The sequence below is a fragment of the Balaenoptera physalus genome, assembly GCF_965194825.1.
Source record: "Balaenoptera physalus genome assembly, chromosome: 8".
Lineage (NCBI taxonomy): Eukaryota > Metazoa > Chordata > Mammalia > Artiodactyla > Balaenopteridae > Balaenoptera > Balaenoptera physalus.
Genome location: NC_138887.1, coordinates 95,848,794 through 95,869,614, shown reverse-complemented (window position 1 = coordinate 95,869,614; position 20,821 = coordinate 95,848,794). Strand labels below are relative to the sequence as shown.

Here is a 20,821-nt window from a genome sequence, read left to right as displayed (position 1 = left end):
AAAATGTATATCATGTTATTCATTTTTTATGATAATGATCCTCCGTAAGGTAGATAAGGTACAGTTAAATATAATCAAAATTGCCAAAGCCTGAGGCTTTCAAAGCGTAGAGACTGAAGTATCAGGTAAATGCATTATACTGAGCACCACAATTCCTAAGACAGTCAAGTATATATACATCATGTAATCTTTTACGATAAAATTGAAATATGACTTGTGTAACATTATTATTTTAAAAATTATTTTCAAGGAAAGAAAATTCCCCAGATTTATAGCAAAAGAGATGGAGAATATGTATATAGAAGAGTTGCGGTCTTCAGTGAATTTGCTAATGGCCAATTTGGAAAGTCTTCCAGTTTCGAAAGGTGGTCCAGAATTTAAATTACAAAAATTAAAACGTTCACAGAATTCTGCCTTTTTGGACATAGGAGATGAGAATGAGATTCAGCTGTCAAAGTCCGACGTGGTGCTGTCATTCACCTTAGAGGTAAGTGGCTTTATCCCGTGTTTGCTTCTGGCAGCGTAAATGAGGCTACAGGGTCATTTCCGCTGACCTTGGTGGTAACAGTTCAAATTTAAAGCAGTGTAATATATTTTGAAGAAGTTAAATTATTCTTGATTTGCTAGACAATCAGAGTGTGAACGCAAATTAACGCAAATTGTCCTTTAAACATAACAGTGGGGTTAGGGTTAAATAATAAAATAATACAAGTTTTGAGGCAAGTGTTCTTGGCGCCACCTAGGCTGGTGGAAATTTATTGGTAGAGTAAGCACTGAAACACGCTTGAGTGGAAATAGGATTTAAACACATAACTGAATTCTCTGTAATTTGGAAACTCCTTTCAAGCTTTTGGTTATTCTTGTTTTTCATCTGCTTTAACTACGAGATCATCTTTGTAGAATCAAATCGCATAAACCAGCTGTAATGTACAGTATTGGGTACTATAGATGATGAGAAGTAAAGACTTCTTCCTTTCTAGGACTTGCCGTTTCATTACAGGTACAGTAAATATCATTAAAAAGAAACGAGAATAAATGTTGTGCATTTAAAATTATGTTCCCCAAGACTTCAGAGTTTCATCCCTTTTATACAAATCGCTGGAAACCGAAGACATTGATCACTGACCCCTACTACTGCTCCCTGTGGATATTTTTCATGATGGCATTTCCTCACTGCTAAACTCTGTATATGGGCTGATCCATGTATATGTATATGGGTTTATACCCAACACCCACACATATGCTCGCAATATCCAGCTTAAATTTTTAGCCTCTCAAAAATTAAAGCTTGTAACTCCTTTCTTGCATTGTTATGTACTCTCTCTGCTAGGTCCCAGTACTGCTGTTTGAGTTTGCTCGTTGACAAAGCAAAATATGTGGAGTCTTAGGAGGTACAGTTTTAGATTTTTTTGTTGATACCTCTTACACTTGGCTTGCTTCGTTTATGGCAGAAAAAGCAAATGTCTGCTTCTGTTCTTTCCTCCACTTGTTCAACTCTAAGAGAAATTCAAGCTTGAGGATAAGACAACTGCCTCTCTTTCTTCCCTTCCAGGCTAACATTTTCTTTGTAGGTTAATAGATTCAATTCAGTGTCAGGGTAGAAATAGGAGATTTTCTTCTGACTCCATACCCAGTTCAGGGATTAGCTAATAACTTTGCCAAGTGGCTTTGTTCCTGGGTTTCTTCTCAATCTCTTTAACCTCATAACCTCAGGATGTTTAATTTGAAACTACATAGTATCTCAGGTGTAGAATTTCCCAATCATTCCTGCGTCAGGTTTCCTGCCAACTAAAATGAAAAGTGCCAACTCTTTTTTTCTTAAGGTTTTGTACAAAACAAAATCAGTTATTTAATTACAGTCTAAATTTTTCTAACAAGAGTTTGGCATTTAAATTCATTAATAATAAATAATTTGGGAAGCAAATGATTTGTGTAATGTTTAAACTTACCATTATCTCTATAAGCATGAAGAACTGAAAACAGTTCAAAACACTTTCTCTTTTCTCTATTGTTTAAAAATCTTACACCATTGTTAAGTAATTAGCTTTTATGAATTCTCTTTCCCTTTTGAAAACAAAATTATGCTCATGAGTTAGTTTTTCGGTGAAACTATGAATTGTTATTCTGTGCTTCATTGCCAGTATGTTTAAACAGGGTTGTTCAGTTAGCTATAAAAGGGTGTTAGGAGGAGCGAAATGAGTTAAAACTTCATTTTGCCATGGTCTGAGAAGCTTCCATATTTTTACAGTTGTTTTGACATCCTCTGTTACTAGGTCTATATAAGGCAGATATTTTCCTATCATGGCATAGTACAGATGTGTTCCATGTTGCCTACAGTATTTTAAAGAGGAGTTGTGTCTCACAACAAAATGAAGTCTCTTTCAGGGCAGACTACACAGTGCTTGTCTATGGGACACCTGAGGGAATGGACCAGGTACCTCCTCCAGCCCCAAGGCCTCTGACCTCAGTCTAGCTAAACTGAATAATTATCTCTAGCCAATTATCCAGGCCTCGCTCATCAGACACCAGATTTCAGCCTAAGAAAACTCTGAAGGGCAAGCAGTTAAGCCATTTTAAGGGTTTCACATTTCATCGTCAGGCTTAGAGCTGGTCCAGCGGAGAAGGAGTTTTTCTAGGAACTGAAGTCTGAGTCAAATGAATAAGTGCAGATTTGAAACACTGCTAAAATTTTATCATTTCTTTAAAATTTCTACCCACTCCTCCCTTCTTGCACCACACCACCTAACATATAAATCAGTTATTTATTATATTTATTATTCATTATCTGGCTTTCTTTACTAGAATGTAAGCTTTAGGAAGTTAAAGTCTTTTTTTTTTTCTCTTTTGTTTACTGAGGTATCCCAGGAGCCTAAAACAGTGCCAACAGCCTAAAACAGTTGACTCGATAATTGTTTATTGAATTAGGAACTTTGATGGTATCAAAATGCAGCAGTTAGCCTCACAAGATTACTCTTATGTCTCTTCATTTATGAAGCCTTCAGAGAGAATTATAAAGCAAGAGACAAGCTAACTCACAAAACACTAAGCCAAACAATGGTATGTTAAAATTTAATATTCAAGTAAGGTTAGGAAAACGTTCATCCATGAAGTTATGAGTCTGTTGTAAGGGGAATGGTGTCAGTGGCATGAATGTAGTTGATGTTCACACTGAGTGTTTTAGGCTGGCAGACCCTGTGACCTCCTCTGTGTTTGGAGGTATGTGTGTGATCCCCCTATTCACCATACTGCTCAGCTGCCTTTTCCCACAACCCGCACAAGCCTGAGTGCCATGTAACTCTGTGGGCGGACAATGCATTATTCAGAAGCGTGTTATCTAGTTTCATATTTTGTACATGCCTCCCTTCTTTATGCTTCTAGAATAACTTTGTCATTTTATCCTGATTACATCAGTTATCCAGAGATCTGGGAAGAAAAGACAGAACACAGATCAGTTTTATTTTCTGTAGTTTCATTATCAAGTTTTGCTGGCAATTAGTTGAAACAGTTACCTAAGATAACTTAGGTTAGTTGATGGTCCATGGAATTCTTAGCCGCCTTTATCATTAATGATTGAGACTAGTTGCGCTTTTCAAATTCTTTTTGGAAGTCAGATCTGTAGAACTGTGTTTTATTTACTTATATGTGTGGATTCATAACAGAAGTTACATCTTTTGAAAGTGGCAATTCTGCAGGATAGAACATTCCCGGCACAGATGGGAGCATTGTTTTGAGGGACAAAAAACTGTTTCACAACTCGTATGTTTTAGGAGGTCCTGTTTATAGAAGCTTGTAGTAGAGGTGACAGAAATAGTGTTAAGCAGATGCTTCCTTTCTTCTCTCTTGCACTTTGGCTATTAAACACTCTACAGAAAGAGATGCAGGACAAACAGTCATATTCCCATATAGGAACCAGTGCCGTCAAGATTTCTAGATTTATCTTGTGTACTCTTGTGTACTCAATTCTGTTTCATGTTTAGTACTTCACCTAAACTTCCTTGAGTATTAGAGCAACTGTGAAAACTATTATCTATTACTATTATCTATTAATTCTCATAGTCTGTTGTCAGTTGTCTTCATTTTTATTCATATGTTGGTATGCATTTCAGTGTGACAAAATGACAAAAGCCTTGATTGAGGGAGGAAAATGGTTCTGAATTTGACCCGTATTTTTTGGTGATCAGTTTCCCATATGTTTTTATGAAAAAATGCAATAAAAATAGTAGGCATTTGTATTTACAAAAAAAGCTGTTGTACCAGAACTGAAAGGAAGAAAAGTTCTTTTAAGATGGTTTGTTCCTTTGAGACTTTTTGCCTTAACTTTCATATCAGAACTCTATGAAGAGTGTAATGATTTTCATAATGTATTAAAAGATCAATAAATGACACATATCTTTTTAGTGGATATTTTGGTAGCTACATGGCATGAATGATGCTATTAATCTTGTTAATACATATACAACAGGAGATCAATACATGTGCATGTATAAAAAGGTCATTGAATATATTTTATTAATTTTGAGAATTTAGGAAACTTCATGATGCAAGTTTTGATTTAAAAAAACTATTATAAATGATATTTAGTAGTAGTCATATTTTATGTGTACATCCAGTAAGAATGTTAGTTTACCATATTTTAAGATTGGCAGTCTTTTATACAGACATAAAAAGCACACTTGAAAACTATGTTTCCCTTTCCCCCAGGAGTTACAAATATATAAGGTAATATCAGTCTTTCTACCCTTTTCCAGTAGACTGCATCAAATTGGTATATACCTTTAATGGATGGGGAAAATTGTTTTCCTTGTCAAGTTAATAGTAAGATATTCATTGCCAAGTTATATTTTCCATATTTTCATAAGGTAAACAGTGGCTGTGAAGAAAATTCTTTTATAAATGCTAGTAGTCATGTAAAATAAGTGAATATAGAAATTTTCTGATGTCATGTATTGATGTCAGTGAATTGGTGTGATGGTGACAGTGTCTACCAGTCGCCTTATGTGGAATTCAACCTGTATCCTTTTAACACATTCACTGAATTTTCATTAATAATTCTGCTTTGCCTCATGCAGACCTGCCATAATTTTTTTTAAGGCTCTGAGTTTATATCTGACTTACTTCATTATGGCTCCTATTTGGAGACTTTAATCTTTCATAGCTGGCAGGAGATGCGTCTTCAGATACCAGACTTTCTCAGAATGTTATTTACCTTCCATAAATAAAGGTGGATTATAAAGAAGATAAAATACCATGATATTGCCAGATAATTTTATCAATTGGTCTTCCTAATTGTATGTAGTTCATACCGCTGTCTCTATTGCTAAGTGTTGTCAGCTTGACGAATCAGTGAAACGTTTTTCTTATCTTTAGATTGTCATAATGGAAGTGCAAGGTTTGAAGTCAGTCGCTCCCAATCGAATTGTTTACTGTACAATGGAAGTGGAAGGAGGAGAAAAACTGCAGACAGATCAGGCCGAAGCCTCAAGGCCACAGTAAGCCAGTTGAACATAAATGTGTTTTTCTTCCCTCTTGAAGACATGTGTTTTATCTCTTTGAAGAATCGTATGGTTTTACACTCTGAAACTGTTATTTGGCTAGCTTTGTCTCAACTGTGTGTTAGAATCAGTGTGTGCCTTTCTGGGTAATGAGGCTATAATTAGAGCTATGCAGAATCCCTGTGTAGCACGAACAGAAAATCCAACATGCAAATGTGAAGCTAATTATTGGGCAATTAAATGTTTGTAAGTCATTTGTAAGGAATGCATGTGTTGTTATCATGTGTTATTTAAAAGGCAGTGCTTGATCCTATTTCAGTTACTAGAAATGTAATCTGCAGCTTTTCCATTTCTGTGTATTATAGCTCTGCGGTGGTGCTGAGGTAGATATGTTAGACAATGTCTTGGGATACTTTAGTGAGTAGGCTTGAGTTAGAGAACCAGTTAATGACTACCGTGCAGTAACTGGAGGTGCTAAAACTGTTCTTTGCTGGCAGTTTTATGTTTCATGTTCTGAGAGTGAGTTTAATTAAGTGTGGAAGATGTTCTTTTTAATGGATTCAAACTTGGGAAACATCACAGTCTCTGGTAGAAATAACCAGGTGGGCCAGGGGAATTTAAATGAAAATTGCCTGGCCTTCATTTGCACACTGCCTTTCGATAACATTTTTTCTTCCATTTAAACTTTATTTCGAATTTCTTACAGGCCTTAGGATTTTTGCCTTGTAATGGTGTCAATATGTGGATTCTTCATTCAGGAAACCTCCATCTCTGAGATTCTGGCTGAGCACTGGCTAGATAGAGATGAACGAGAAACTTTGATTTTCTTTAGGGCAGACAAAGTCTAAGGAGGTATACAGAGAATTAAGTGTAACGGGACAGATGTGCACAGAGTATTATGGGATTGAGAAGAAGCAAACTGAAACTTCTCACCGTGCCTTACAAAGCCCTACAGGTCTGCCCCTGACCAGCCTCTCATTACCTCTGGGACCTCACCTTGTCTCTCTGTTCCCCTGGTCAGTTACTATTCCGCCTCCCTGGACCTCATGAAGTTCCTATCAGCCTTCTCTCATCATTGCACTTGCTTTTCCCTCTGCCTGCAGTTGCTCTGCCTCTTACCTTTTTATAGCTGGATCCTTAGTATTGAGAAACTTAAACATAACTTGCTGAGAACAACCCCTTCCTTTAGACAACCCAGTGCTAAACGGATATTTTCTGGCTCATCACTTTATAACTTTTAGATGAATGGGTTCCTCATCTGTGTATCTTGTACTGTTTCCCTTCCTCTGTCCTTCTGGATAGAGCTCTTGTCCTGTTGATCTTATATCTTTGCACTTAGTAGGTACTCAGTCAGAATTTACTAATTCACGGTGACGTGAAAATAATGAGGATAAACAGCTCTTTCAGAGGTTAAAACCTCTCAAGAGGAGGCTTGAGAGGAGACAGAGAAACTGGGACCATTTCTAGCAAGGCACGTGGAGTCAAGGGAGGGGTTTGGTGTCTGTTTTAAACATTAGCTGTTTTAGTATATTCACGGTGTTATGCAACCGTCATCGATTTTAGAACATACCTGTCACGTCAGAGAGAAACTCTTTACCTTTTACGTATCAGCCTCAAATCACCTCAGCCCTAAGCAACTACTCATTGACTTTCTGTCTCTGTGGATTTGCCTGTTTGGGACATTTCATATAAAAGGAATCATATATATCAATAGTATGTGCTCTTTTGTGACTGGCTTCTTTCACTTAGCATATTTTCAAGGTTCATCCATCTTGTGGCATGTGTCAGGACTTCATTCCTTTTTATGACTGAATGATATTCCATTGTATGTATATACCACGTTTTGTTTATTCATCTAGGCTAATGAGACTTGGGTTGTTTCTACCTTTTGACTGCTGTGAATGATGCTGCAGTTAAGGCTGGTATACAAATACCCATCTGAGTACCTGTTTTCAGTTGTTTTGGGTATATAGCTAGGAGTGAAATTGCTGAATGATACGGTCATTCTATGTTCAGCTTTTTGATAATCCATCAAAATGCTTTTTCACAATGCACCATTTTACTTTCCCACCAGCAATGTATGAGAGTTAAATTTCTTCATATTCTCATCAATGCTTGTTGTTTGACTTTTAAAAATATATATAAATATATAGCCATCCTAGTAAGAGTAAAGTGATATCTTGTGGTTTTGATTTGTTCTTCTCTAATGACTAATGATGTTGATCATCTTTTCATATGCTGTAGAAGCCATTCATATATCTTCTTTAGAGAAAGAAATGTCTATTCAAGTTTTTTGCCTATTTTTTATTTGAGTTGTTTGCCTTTTGGTTGTTAAGTTGAAAGAACTATTTATATATTCTAGATACTAGACCCTTATCATATATATGATTTGCAAATGTTTTCTTCCATTCTGTGTATTATCTTTTCACTTTATTGATACTGTCTTTTGAAGCACAAAAGTTTTACAACTTTAAGTCCAGTTTACCTAGTTTTTGTTTGTTGCTGTGCTTTTGGTGTCATATCTAAGAATCCAGTGCCAAATCTAAGGTCACAAAGATTTACCCCCGTGTTTTCTCCTAACACTGTCATAATTTCAGCTCTTACGTTTAGGTGATTGACCCATTTTAATTTTTGTACATGGTATGATGTAGGGTGCAACTTCCTTCTTTGTGTATGACAGTCCAGTTGTCCCAACACCATTTATTGAAGAAACTACTCCTTGTCCATTAAATGTTCCTGGTACTCTTTTGAAAATCATTTGACGATAGATACATGGGTTTATTTATGGACTGTCAATTTCATTTCATTGATATATCTATATGTCTATCCTTATGCTAGTACCACATTATCTTAACTACCATTGCTTTGTATTGAGTTTTAAGATCAGGTGTGTGAGTCTTCCAAATATGTTCTTTTTCAAGATTATTTTGGCTATTCTGGTTTTCCGTATGAATTTTAGGATCAATTTGCCTTATAATGGTGTCAATTTCTGCAAAAATTTTGTAAATATCACCAGCTTGGATTCTGATAGGAATTGTATTGAATCTGGGGTCAGTTTGGAGAGTATTGCCAACTTAACAATATTAAGTCTTCCTACCCAGGAACGTGGGATATCTTTCCATGTATCTAAATCTTTAATTTCTTTCAACAGTGTTTTGTAGTTCTCAAAGTATGTTTTTTACTTCTTTGGTTAAGTTTATTTCTAGTATTCTTTTTGATGCTATTATTAATGGAATTGTTCTTTTAAATTCACGTTTGGATCGTTCATTGCCAGTGTATAGAAATACAGTTGATTTTTTGTATATTAATTCCACATGCTGCACCCTTGCTGAACTTGTTTATTCTAATAGTACTTTTTTTTACTGGATTTCTTAGACTTCTTTCTATATAATATGTCATTTGCAAATAGTGATCGTTTTATTTCTTACTGTCCAATCTGAATGCTTTTTATTTCATTTTTTGCCTAATTGCCCTGACTAGCTCCTCCAGTACAATGTGAAATAGAAGTGGCAAGAAAAGACATCCTTGTATTCCTGATTTTAGAGGAAAAGTATAGGCTTTCATCGTTAAGCATGATGTTAGCTGTGCCTTTTTCATAGATGCCCCTTATCAGTTTGAGGAAATTCCTCTCTATTCCTAGTTTGAGTGGGTTTTTTTTTTCATGAAAGGGTGTTGGATTTTGTCAAATGTTTTCTCTGCATCAATTGAGATGACCGTATGGTATTTGCCTTTTGTTCTATCAATATATGGTACATTACATTATATGCTTTTTGGGGGAGGGGTGTTAAATCAACCTTGCATTCCTGGCATAATTGCCACTTGACCGTGATGTATATAATTATTTTTGTTACTGGATTACTTTCTCTAGTATTTCGTTGAGGATTTTTAAAATCTATATTCATAAGAGATTGGTCTGTAATATCCTTTTTTTGTTGGCATCTGTCTGATTTTTATATTGGCCTCATAAAATTCTTCTACTTTTTGGAAGGGTATGAAGAATTGGTATTAATTACTTTTTATGTGTTTGGTAGACTTACCAGTGGAACCATCTGGGGATGGATTTTTCTTTGTGGGTATTTTCTGGTTACTAACCCTAATTACATAGTGAACCATAATAGCCCTGCTAGGCTGGGCTCTTGGTGAGAGCCCTCTTCCTGCCCTACAGATATCTGCCTTCTTGCTGTGTCCTCACATGGTAAAGAGACAGATCTCATTTCTCTTCATCCCATAACAAGGACACCAATATTCTCATGGGTCTCCAGTCCCATGACCTCATCTGAGCCCACTTACCTCCCAAAGGCCCCGCCTCCAAATACCATCACATTGGGGATTAGGGCCTCAACATATTAATTTGGGGGGGGGTGGTGATCACAAACATTACCCTACTCTAGTACTCCGTGAGTTCTCGAGGGAGTGCATATGCCCTTAGAATCTCAATGCCATGATGTTTTCACAGAATCTTTTCTTAAAGTTTTACTGTGGTATAGTTTATATAGCATAAAATTCTTTTATTGAAATTTAGATGATTTTTAATAAATTTATACACTTGTGCACTATCATCACAGTTCAGTTTCAAAACACATTATTTCACAAAGTTGCCTCATTCCCATTTGCAATCTTACTCAGTTCCAGGAAAACACTCGTATGCCTTCTAGCTCTGTAATTTTTTTTCTGAACATTTCATATAAATGATATGCAAAATGTAGTCTTTTGTATCCGGCTTTTTTTTCGTTTAGCATAATCTCTACAAAGTCTTTTACTTAATTGATACTTAAATATTTGGTCAATCAAATGAGTTAATTTTTATATAAATAGTTATTTTAACAATAATTTTTTCCAAAAATAGCAAAAGTTTTCACAGAATATGTCTCATTTTATTTCTAATAAACTCAGAATGTATTCATAAAGAGATGCTATAATAGGGAACATATACATGGATAAATTAAATGAATTAAAATACTTATGAGTTAGAGAGAAAATATTACAGTTAAGCCTCCAATACACTTTTGATTACTCTTTTCACAAGGAAATTTGGCTAAAATATCTTACCTGTTTCTTCATGAAGATTGAGTTAACTTTTAAAAAGAATTAAAAGATTTGTGTTTATCATTGTATCCCAGGGGCAGATTTCCTTAAAAATGTATCTCCTGAATGCTGACCAACTGCAGCTTTTCAGCAGTGTGGTCACTTTTATCTTGAACTCATCTTGCACAACAGGAAAGAGATTCATCTCCTCCGTCATCATAGTGAATTATGCCTCGGACACGTTTTCTAAATCTTATTGCTTCAACAGTTTGTGCTTTATTGGAGATCAATTCATTCTTCTGTCTGATACTAATTAAAGTGCCTTATTTAGTCCATATTTCCAATAAATGTAATCAAGATTTCTAGCCATTGCCTATTTCATTCTTGTAATTCAGATTTCCTGCCGGCAATTAGGTGGAAAACAGCATGTGAGGTTGGTACATGACTTAGAATATGGAACCTGGGATCTAATAAAAGTGGTGTTTAGAGACAAGTTTGATTTGTGAAGAGTGGTAGTGAGGTCATCTATTAAAGTTTTGTTTTTAATTTTGATTTTTTAATATAGGGAAGGGAATGTAGACAAGTGGTATTTTCAGTGGAGAAAATTCTATTACTTACGAATTTTTAAGTCATCGTTTCATAGTCTCTCAGTCAACCAGGGAAAGTTTTGTTCTCTACGAATGAGGTACAGAAGCATTGTTGCTCCACTTTTATAGCTTTCTACCATTTCCAGACGTTTCGTTATTTCAGTTTTAGCCCATACCCTTAACGACACCAGCTGAAAGGAAGTGGAGGGGTCGTCAGAGAGACGACAGCTGAAGCTGAAAGGGGTAGGGAGTGATTTGTCCTGGTCATGTAGTGGTCACCAATCTCCTGATACGTAGTGATCTTAAAGCACTTTCCCTGCAGATGATGAGCATCCTTTGAGTGCCTAAAAGCATAAAAGCTAATAATACCCTATGGAGGACCAAGATAGACCTTGCTTCTGGGGAAGCAGAAAGAAGGAAATTCGTTGTTAAAAACAAATCAGGAACTTGGGGGAGCGGGGAATGGGGAGTTGCTATTTGAGGAGCTTAAAGTTTCAGTCAGGCAAGATGACTAAATTCTAGAGAGCTGCTGTGCAACATCACACCTATAGTTAACAATGCTGCATCATACTCTTAAAAATTCTTGAAGAGGGTAGATCGCATGTTAAACGTTCTTGCCACACACAAAAAAAGATCCTGGGAAGCAGCACTGTGTTTTGCTATACCCTCTATCTTGTTCATCCCATAATGCTGTCTTATTAAAGACCTTTGAAGGTTAATTGGTCTCTGTCCCCACCCCCCCTTCAAAGTCATAAAACAGAAAGGCAAGGAGCAGTAAGAAAAACTGATGAGTTGCATCATTAGAGAAATATATTTATGGTTTTTAGGATAGAACATTCTTCTACCTCATGAAAATGACGGGAAACACAGGCTTCAGTACCCGTTTCTGGAAACTTTAAATTCTGAACCATAATTGTAATAATCTGTCAAACTATTGAAAGAATATTGCCGCTATAAATGGAAAGCTTATCAGAATGACAAGCTACTAGGACAAGTGTTTAAGAGAGATTAAATACAGATTGCAAATAAACCAATAGAAAGGTAACCGTGCTTTTTAAAAACATAGTAGTTTTCATTTTAATTTACTAAGGCCAGAATTAGTTTTGAAGTGTAATTCATTAGCCAGCTACTCTTGCCGATGAGAGAATACACTACATTTTTAAATGATCTATCAAAAAGTATGCCTGTTTTTCATGAATCAAAAGGAAAACACTCAAACAGCACACAAGTTTCATCTTTTATCATTTCCATCTTTAAAAATATGAGATTCCTTCCTCTTCCATAAATTCACCAGAAATAAGATTTCTCTAAAACTCATACTACTGGTGCAGAAGAAAATGAGGCCTAAAGAGACAAACACTGGCCAAATACAGAAACTACATTCATTGAGAGTTTGTTTGCAAGTAAAGGAAGCTAATGTGTGGATCCGCATAATTCGCGGCATCTGAATTAGAGGGAAAATATGATCGATTAAGATTCCAGATGCTTGCTGAAGAGCACTAATGGAAAACAGCAGTGAGAGAGCTTGGGAGAAAGTGTATATAACTATGATTATCAACATCTCGAGGATGGATTTACAGCTTGTAAATAACTTCCCCTTATAATCCGTGACTTTTTTCCAGAGCAGTGTTTTGGAGTTGCTTTCATCATTATTTTATTTGAGCTGTGTAGCCAATTTACTGCACGGGATAAATTTGGCCAAGTGTAAGTAGCAAAAGACTTAACTTCTCTTCTGGTATTGCTCTCAGACGTGCTCCAGGATCACCCTCTCCTGCCCTTGGGAGAGATCTTGGCAGAAACCATAGCTTTGCTGCCCATTTTCAGGTATTAAATAACATGTTCAGGTATTAAAATTTCAGACCACTTTAAGTCAGAACCTACCCATTTCAAAAGGGTAGGTTTTCCTTTCCTTCCTCCCAGCTTTCCCAGAAACCTGCCCAGGGGAAAGGGTACTGCTGTCTGTTCCTCACGTGCTTCTTGTTTTGCCTGCTCGTATGCTCTTTCTATCACTTTTGGGTAGGGTGGAGGTGGGGATGAGGGGAAGAGGTGAAGGGGCAAAATGTCTTTGTATGTAGGTACTCTTTGTAGGCCTCTCTTGGTTAGCAAATGCCTTCTGTCATGGGGAACGTACACATTTAACTTTTCTCTGGTGCACTTCCTTGGAGACACACCTCGTGCTGCCCGGAACTTCTGACATCACACCCTTCCGTCCTAGAACGATGCATCCTGTAGCTGCCTTCCTTCTGCTTCCCCTGAGCTACTGCTTTAATAATATCACCCACATATCCTCTTCCTGCTTGAATTTAACTTTCTTAGCAGATGGCTCAAGTAAATTGGAAGCTCCTTAAAGACAAAGGCTCTATATTATACCTCCTGGTTCCTGTCTAGCACCAGCCACAAGTAATATGGCTCACTGGTGGTCTATAATTAAAATTCTTTTCTCTACTATTTAGAGTATTAAAAAATACAGTCTCTCAGTAGGTGTCAGGCTGTGACACTTGAGCCAGTACCTACCCTGACTAACAGGATGTTTAGTTCTCATTCTCACACCCCAAGCTCCCATTTTTCTAGAAATTTCTTGGAAAGCATATTCACTTTAAAGGGCCATTTCTTCTGCTTCTGTGTGGTGACTTGAGGCTGGGATTCAGGATCTCTTCCAGATCCTTGCTATGCTGACTGCCCTGAGATGGGGGACCACCTGCATAAACAAGACAACTTGCCAAGGGCTAGACAGGCACAAGTTCAGTTTTAATAGAATTGATATATGATTCCTCCAGTTCATAAGTACTCTCCCCTAAAGCCCGTCTTTCTAGGAAAGAACCTGCTAAATGCAAGTGCTCTCTCAAGCCACTTTCAGTCTCCCTTCCTTGACTTTACAAAAAAAGGTACACCTTTAACCCAGCTTGAGTCTTAACCACGCTGTGTTCGTTCTGGAGTGGAAAAAACCTCCACATCACCTTTCAAAAGGAAAAATTTTAATGTTCCTGTTAGTTTTGAGAAAGCAATTTACCAATGATGTAATAAATCCTCCTGTAAATTAGATGGCTTCTATTTCTCTGCTTTCAACAAAGTTGGTGAAGGATTTATTCAAGTTTTCAACTGCTGAATGATGGAAAAATAGATTTTGCTTATCAATCACTGTATTATTTTGGGACAATCAAATAGGAAGGAAACAAACAAATTGATAGACATTGCTATAATAATGTCCCATCTACTTATTTTCTTAGAGCTTAACAACAGAAAGAATGAAATTCTGGGTTAAAATTGATGCTGAACTGTCTCAATGTTATCGATAGAATTAAGCTATGGTCACCCGTGGATATGTGTAGGCTTAAGCCTTTTTTAACTTTTAACTTTTTTAGCCTTTTTGTACCCTTTGATCAATATCTTTCCTTTTCCTCCACCCCCAAGGCTCTGGTAGCCACCATTCTACTCTGTTATTATGAATTTGACTTTTTTGTTTTAGATTCCACATATAAGTGAGATCATGCAATATTTGTCTTTCTGTGTCTGGCTTATTTCACTTAATGTAATGTCTTCCAAGTACTTCCATGCTGTTGCAAATGACAGGGCTTCCTTCTTTTGTAAGGCTGTGTAATATTATATTGTATGCATATACATTTCCTTTCTACAGATGGATATTTAATTTGTTTCCCTATGCTGACTACTGCAAATAATACTGCAATGAACATAGGAGTACAGATGTCTCTTCCAGATGAGGATTTTATGTCCCTGAGTGTATACCCAGAACGGGGATTGCTGGATGGTTTGGTAGATCTACTTTTAATTTTTTGACAAACCTGAGTACTGTTCTCCATGGCAACTGCACCATTTTATATTCCTACCAACAGTGTTACCAGGGTTCCAATTTTTCCAAATCCTTACCAGCACTTGTTATCTTTTATTATTTAGATAATAGCCATCCTTATGTGTGTGATGTGACATCTCATTGTGGTTTTGATTTACATTTCCCTGATAATTACTGATGTTGAGTATCTTTTCATATATCTGTTGGCCATTTGTATATCTTCTTTGGAGAAATCTCTATGTCCTTTGCCTATTTTCTAATTGGGTTTTTTGTTTGTTTGTTTGTTTGCTATTGAGTTGTATGAGTTCCTTATGTATTTTGGATATAAACTCATTATCAGAGATACAGCTTGCAAATATTTTCTCCCATTGCATAGGTTGCCTTTTCACTCTGTTGATTGTTTCCTTTGCCATGCGGACACTTTCTAGTTTGATGTAGTCCTGCTTGGATATTTTTGCTTTCGTAGGTTGTGCTTTTAGTGTCATATCCAAGAAATCATTGCCTACACAAATGTCAAGGAGATTTTCCACTATATTTTCTTTTAGGAGTTTTATGGTTTTATGTCTTATGTTTAAGTGTTTAATCCATTTTAGTTGATTTTTGTGTGTGGTGTAAGATACACCATCTGCATATGGATATCCAGTTTTCCCAGCACCATTTATTGACGAGATCATGTCATGTGCCAACAGACAATTTTACTTTTTCCTTTGGGTTTGGATGCTTTTTATTCTTCTTGCCTAGTTGTTTTGGCCAGGACTTCCATTATTATGTTGGATAAAAGTGGTAAGTTTGGCACCCTTGTCTAATTCCTGAACTTAGAGGAAATCTTTCAGTTTTTTGCTGCTGAGTATGATACCTGTGGGCTTGTCATATACGACTATTATAATGTTGAGGTATATTCCAGAAGGAAATATATGTATTCCCTCCCTCTCTCTTTCTTACTCTCCACCCCCCATGTTGAGCCTTATGATCAGATTTTAAAAATATATAAAAAAACATGGTCAGGCATTAAAATATAGTAGGCTAAAATTCTAAATTTGTGAGGGGTAAGTAGAATCAAAGTATAAGTTCAGGGCAAAAAATAGTGTCAAATTTCTGTTAAAGAGGAGTTGTACAGGTTTTTTTTTTTTTTAAATGGTTGATGGTGGAATCATTTTGCTATGATAAATTCCCTTGGATCCACTTAAGAATGATATCACTGTTTCAAATTAAATGTCAATGTTTCCAGCACACCAGAAATTATACCCTTTGCAACTCTTTAAATTTATATTTAAAATTTCTAGATGTCAATTTAAAAAATGTGTGAAGAGGGTACATAATTTTTCAAAATTATTTTAGGAAGTTTATGAGAAAAAGGTTGAAGGCCGCTTTTCTAGGACATGTAGTGTTTTGGTGCCAGACCAAGTCCTGTGGTCAAAAGACTTTACTGTTGCTGTGTTTCAGATGCAGACTGCTTAGCCCAGACAGTCAGAAGAAATGCCTTTATTCTTAGCTGCTCCTGTCCTTAAACCTAGAGTACCGACCAGCAGCCAAAGAGATATCTTTGGGGCTCACCCCCACTAGTGCACATCTTCACCCAGACCAGGTCAGCACCTGGTGGGGGGCAACGAAGGACCTATGTTCTCTTGAGACACGTGCACAGTAATCACTACTTAGAGCATTGCTGTGAAGAGAGAGTGGGAGTCGTACATGTAAAGGATTTTCCAGGATCCTCAGAACAGTCAAGGAATGAGAAGAATGATAATATTAATAAGTAGGAAAGACATTTTATGAAATCTGTATAGCATTTGGTGTGAGTTGGTAAAATAAGTTCATATTTTCAGAATATAAGCAGAATTTATAATATTTAAAAATAGAAAGAAATACATTAGAAATGAAATAAGTTGGAAAGGAAGTAAGATATTTTAAAATTCAGATTTCAAGATTTTAAAATGTTAATTTCAGGGTGATGATAGTGGATATGTAACATGGCTCGAAGCCAAAGAATGAGACAAATCAGAGGGTAAATCTCAACTTCACCCCAGATTACCCATGTTGTCATGTGTGTGTTTCCTCATTGGTAAAATGGGGACAGTAGTGCCTATATCAAGGATTTTATTGTGAATTAATTGACATAATGTATGCAGGAACACTCGACCATGTTCTTCTGCTTTTACCTCTCCCCATATACTCACTAATTTTTGTTTTAGCCTTTGCTTTGTGTGCTGTGCTTGTTTTCAGTTTTTTTAATCTTGTGTTCATTTTCTACTTTCTTTAAACCTTTTCTCATAGCACCCTGCTTTAAAGTTGAGAATTTTCAGGAGGGGGCTCATAGTTGAAGAAAGATTCAATGCTGCTGACAACATGAAAGAACATTTTATGGAGCGAAATTTGCTTTTGTCTCCTGAGTCCCGTCTGAGATTTTTGGCTTGAGTGTTTTTGTTGTCATGCAATATTTATGCGGTAAGAACCCCATGACCATTTTTTTTAAGATTTGAGAGTTAGTTTCAATCAAAAGGAGGTCGTTTTCAACATGAATAGTGCTCCAGTGTCAGTTTGAAGGGACAGCATTCTTCGGTTGTCATCTATTTACTATCAACATTGGTTTTGTTTCTCAGTTGATGTCATTGAAGATTTATATCTGCTCTGGTAAAATGCAGCTGTCAAAGGATCACTAGCTCTGAGCAGCAGAGTGTTTTGCCATTGTTGACAGTAACTTTGCAGCCGCGTCTCCCATGTTGGCACCGTGTTAATACATTATGTGCAGGGCACTCAACCGTGACCCGTACTAGAGCTGTGGAATAGAAACGCAGCTGGGGACTCCCATGACAACTGACGTGTGCATCAGTAAAAGAAAGGATAATCCTAAATTCAATGCAACTTATATAACTGGGATTGTTTCAGATATAGGGAAATCTAGAACAGTTGGTAAAAATATCCTGCAACCCTTTGCAGGCCCTCCCTGGAATGAAGGGAATACAGAAGGTAGTTTCTGCAAATCAGAGTATTCAAATGGCCTTGGTGACTGGGAGATGCACGCAGAGTCAGGGTCAAAAATGCGGTATGGTCATGCCTCTGTACGTGAGAGCAGGGTGCTTCCCCTCGCCTTTCTCTGCCCAAGAAATGTGAATAATGTTCTAAGACCAGTTCAACTTGGTGCAGGTTTTGCACCCAGGTTGATCTCAGCACACTCTCTTTTTACGAGCACTTTTTACTTAAACATAGTATAATATAATACATAAACATAGTATAAATTTATAAACATAATAGCACATATAGTAATGTATTTTATTTTTTATGTTCATCCTAATGGCTGGTTATATATTCCTTCATAGGAAAACTCATTTTGGGGTAATATCCATAATATGTATGTTTATGTATGTATACATTATTATATAGAGTTTTTTTAAGTTAGGTAACTGTATGAAATATAATTGCAGTAGTTGTAATGAGATCAATCAAGACTGACATTCTTTGCAAGTAAAAATTATTTCTTATTTTAAGAATACACACACAAAAAAACATGAGATCTCTCCCCTTAATAAATTTTTGAGGGCCCAATACAGTACTGTTGACTATAGGCAAAATGTCATACAGCTGATCTGTAGAATTTATACTGAACTGAAAATGTATACCTGTTGAACAGCAACTCCTTTTTCCCTTCCCTCCAGTCCCTGGCAGCTACCATTCTACTCCCCGTTTCTATGTATTTGACCATGTTAGATAACTCGTATAAGTGGAATCATGCACTATTTGTCCTTCTGTGACTTAGCTAATTTTACTTATAATGCCTTCAAGATTCATCCATATTGCCACATATGGCAGGATTTCATTCTTTTTTAAGGTGGAATAATATTCCATTGTACATACATAAAACATCTTTATCCATTCATCCATTGATATACATTTAGGTTGTTCCATATCTTAACTATTGTGAATAATGCTGCAGTGAACATGGGAGTATATCTCTTTGAAATCCTGATTTCAGTTCTATACACACACACACACACACACACACACACACACACACACACACACACACACACACACACACACACACACACACACACACACACACACACACACACACACACACACACACACACACACACCCAGAAGTGGGATTGTGTTGGGTCATATAGTAATTCTGTTTTTAATTTTTTGAGGAACCTCCATACTGTTTTCCATAGCAACTGCACCATTTTTTATTCCCACCAGCAGTGTTCCAAGGGCTCCAATTTCTCCACATCCTCGCCAGCACTTGTTATCTTTTGTTTTTTTTTAGATGATAGCCATCCTAACAGGTGTGAGGTGATGTCTCATTGTGGTTTTGATTTGTATTTCCCTGATGATTACTGATGTTGAGCAAATTTTTATATACCTGTTGGCCACTTGTATACATTCCTTCAAGAAATGGCTCTTTATGTCCTTTGCCCATTTTATAATCAAGTTACTTCATTTCTTTCCTACTGAGTTGTATGAGTTCCTTATATGTTTTGGGTATTAACGCATTATCGGATATACTGTCTGCAAATATTTTCTTCCATTCCATAGGTTGCCTTTTCACTCTGTTGATTGTTTCCTTTGCTTTATAGGAGCTTTTTCAGTTTGATGTAGTCCTAGTTGGCTCTTTTTGCTTTGTTGCTTATACTTTTAGTCTCATATCCAATAAATCATTACCTAGACTAATGTCATGAAACTTCTTCCTATGTTTTCTTCTGGGAGCTGTTTAAATTCAGACCTTACATTTAAGTCCTTAATCCATTTTCACTTGATTTTTGTGTGTAGTGTAAGGTAAGGGTCCAGTTTTATTCTTTTGCATGTGATCCAGTTTCCCCAGCACTATTTGTTGAAGAGACTACCTTTTCTGCATTACGTATTCTTGACCCCCTTGTGGAAGATCAGTTGATCATACAGTATATGTATGGGTTTATTGTTGTTCTTGCCATTCTGTTCCAGTGGTCTATATTTCTGTTTTTATGCCAGTACCATACTGTTTTAATTACTGTAGCTTTGTTATGTGTTTTGAAATCAAGATGTGATGCCTCCAGCTTTTTTCCTCTTTCTCAAGATTGCTTTGGCTATTCAAGGTCTTTTGTGGTTCCATTTGAATTTTAGGATTTTTTTCTATTTCTGTTCAGAAAAATGCCACTGGAATTTTGATAGGGATTGCATTGAATTTGTAGATTGCTTTGGGTAGTATGAACATTTTAACAATATTGATTCCTCCAACCCGTGACCATGGGATATCTTCCCATTTATTTGTGCTGTCTTTAAATTCTTTCATCAGTTTTATATCATTATCATTCTGTAAGTCTTTCACATCCTTGGTTAAGTTTATTCCTAAATATTTTGTTCTTCTTGACACTATTGTGAATGGGATTGTTTTCTTAATTTCTTCTGTGGGTAGTTGTTAGTGTACAGAAATGCAATTGGTTTTTGTGTATGTTGATAATGTATTCTGCAGATTTATTTAATTTATTAGTTATAACAGTTTTTTGTGTACTCTTTAGTGTTTTCTACATATAAGATAATGTCACCTGGATCATTTTACTTCTTCCTTTCCAATTTGTATGCTCTAAAAATTTTTTTTTTCCTAATTGCTCTGGCTAGAATTTTCATTACTATGTTGTATAAAAGTGGTAAGAGTGGACAGCCTTGCCTTGTTTCTGATCTTAAAGGAAAAGTTTTCTATTTTTCACCATTAAGTATGGTATTAGCTGTCTGCTTGATGGTCTTTATTATATTGAGTAAATTCCTTTTGTACTTAGTTGATCTTTTATCATAAAAGGATGTTGAATTTTGTCAAACGTTTTTTCTTCCTCTGTTGCAATGATTATGTGATTTTTATCCTTCGTTCTATTAATATGCTGTGTCACATTGATTTGTATATGTCAAACCATTATTGCATCCTAGGGATAAATCACACT

General features: G+C 36.2%; 1 protein-coding gene across 22 annotated transcripts in view; it reads left to right on the top strand.

Annotated features, from left to right (window-relative positions):
* Positions 1-20,821, top strand: part of CADPS2 (calcium dependent secretion activator 2) — a 544,167-nt gene that overhangs the window by 226,542 nt on the left and 296,804 nt on the right. For all 22 annotated transcript variants that reach the window (XM_082472263.1, XM_082472261.1, XM_082472259.1 and 19 more), the window contains 2 exons: positions 251-487; positions 5,368-5,489. In XM_082472263.1, coding sequence (XP_082328389.1) covers positions 251-487; positions 5,368-5,489 — 359 coding nt within the window. The remainder of the gene's footprint in view (positions 1-250; positions 488-5,367; positions 5,490-20,821) is intronic.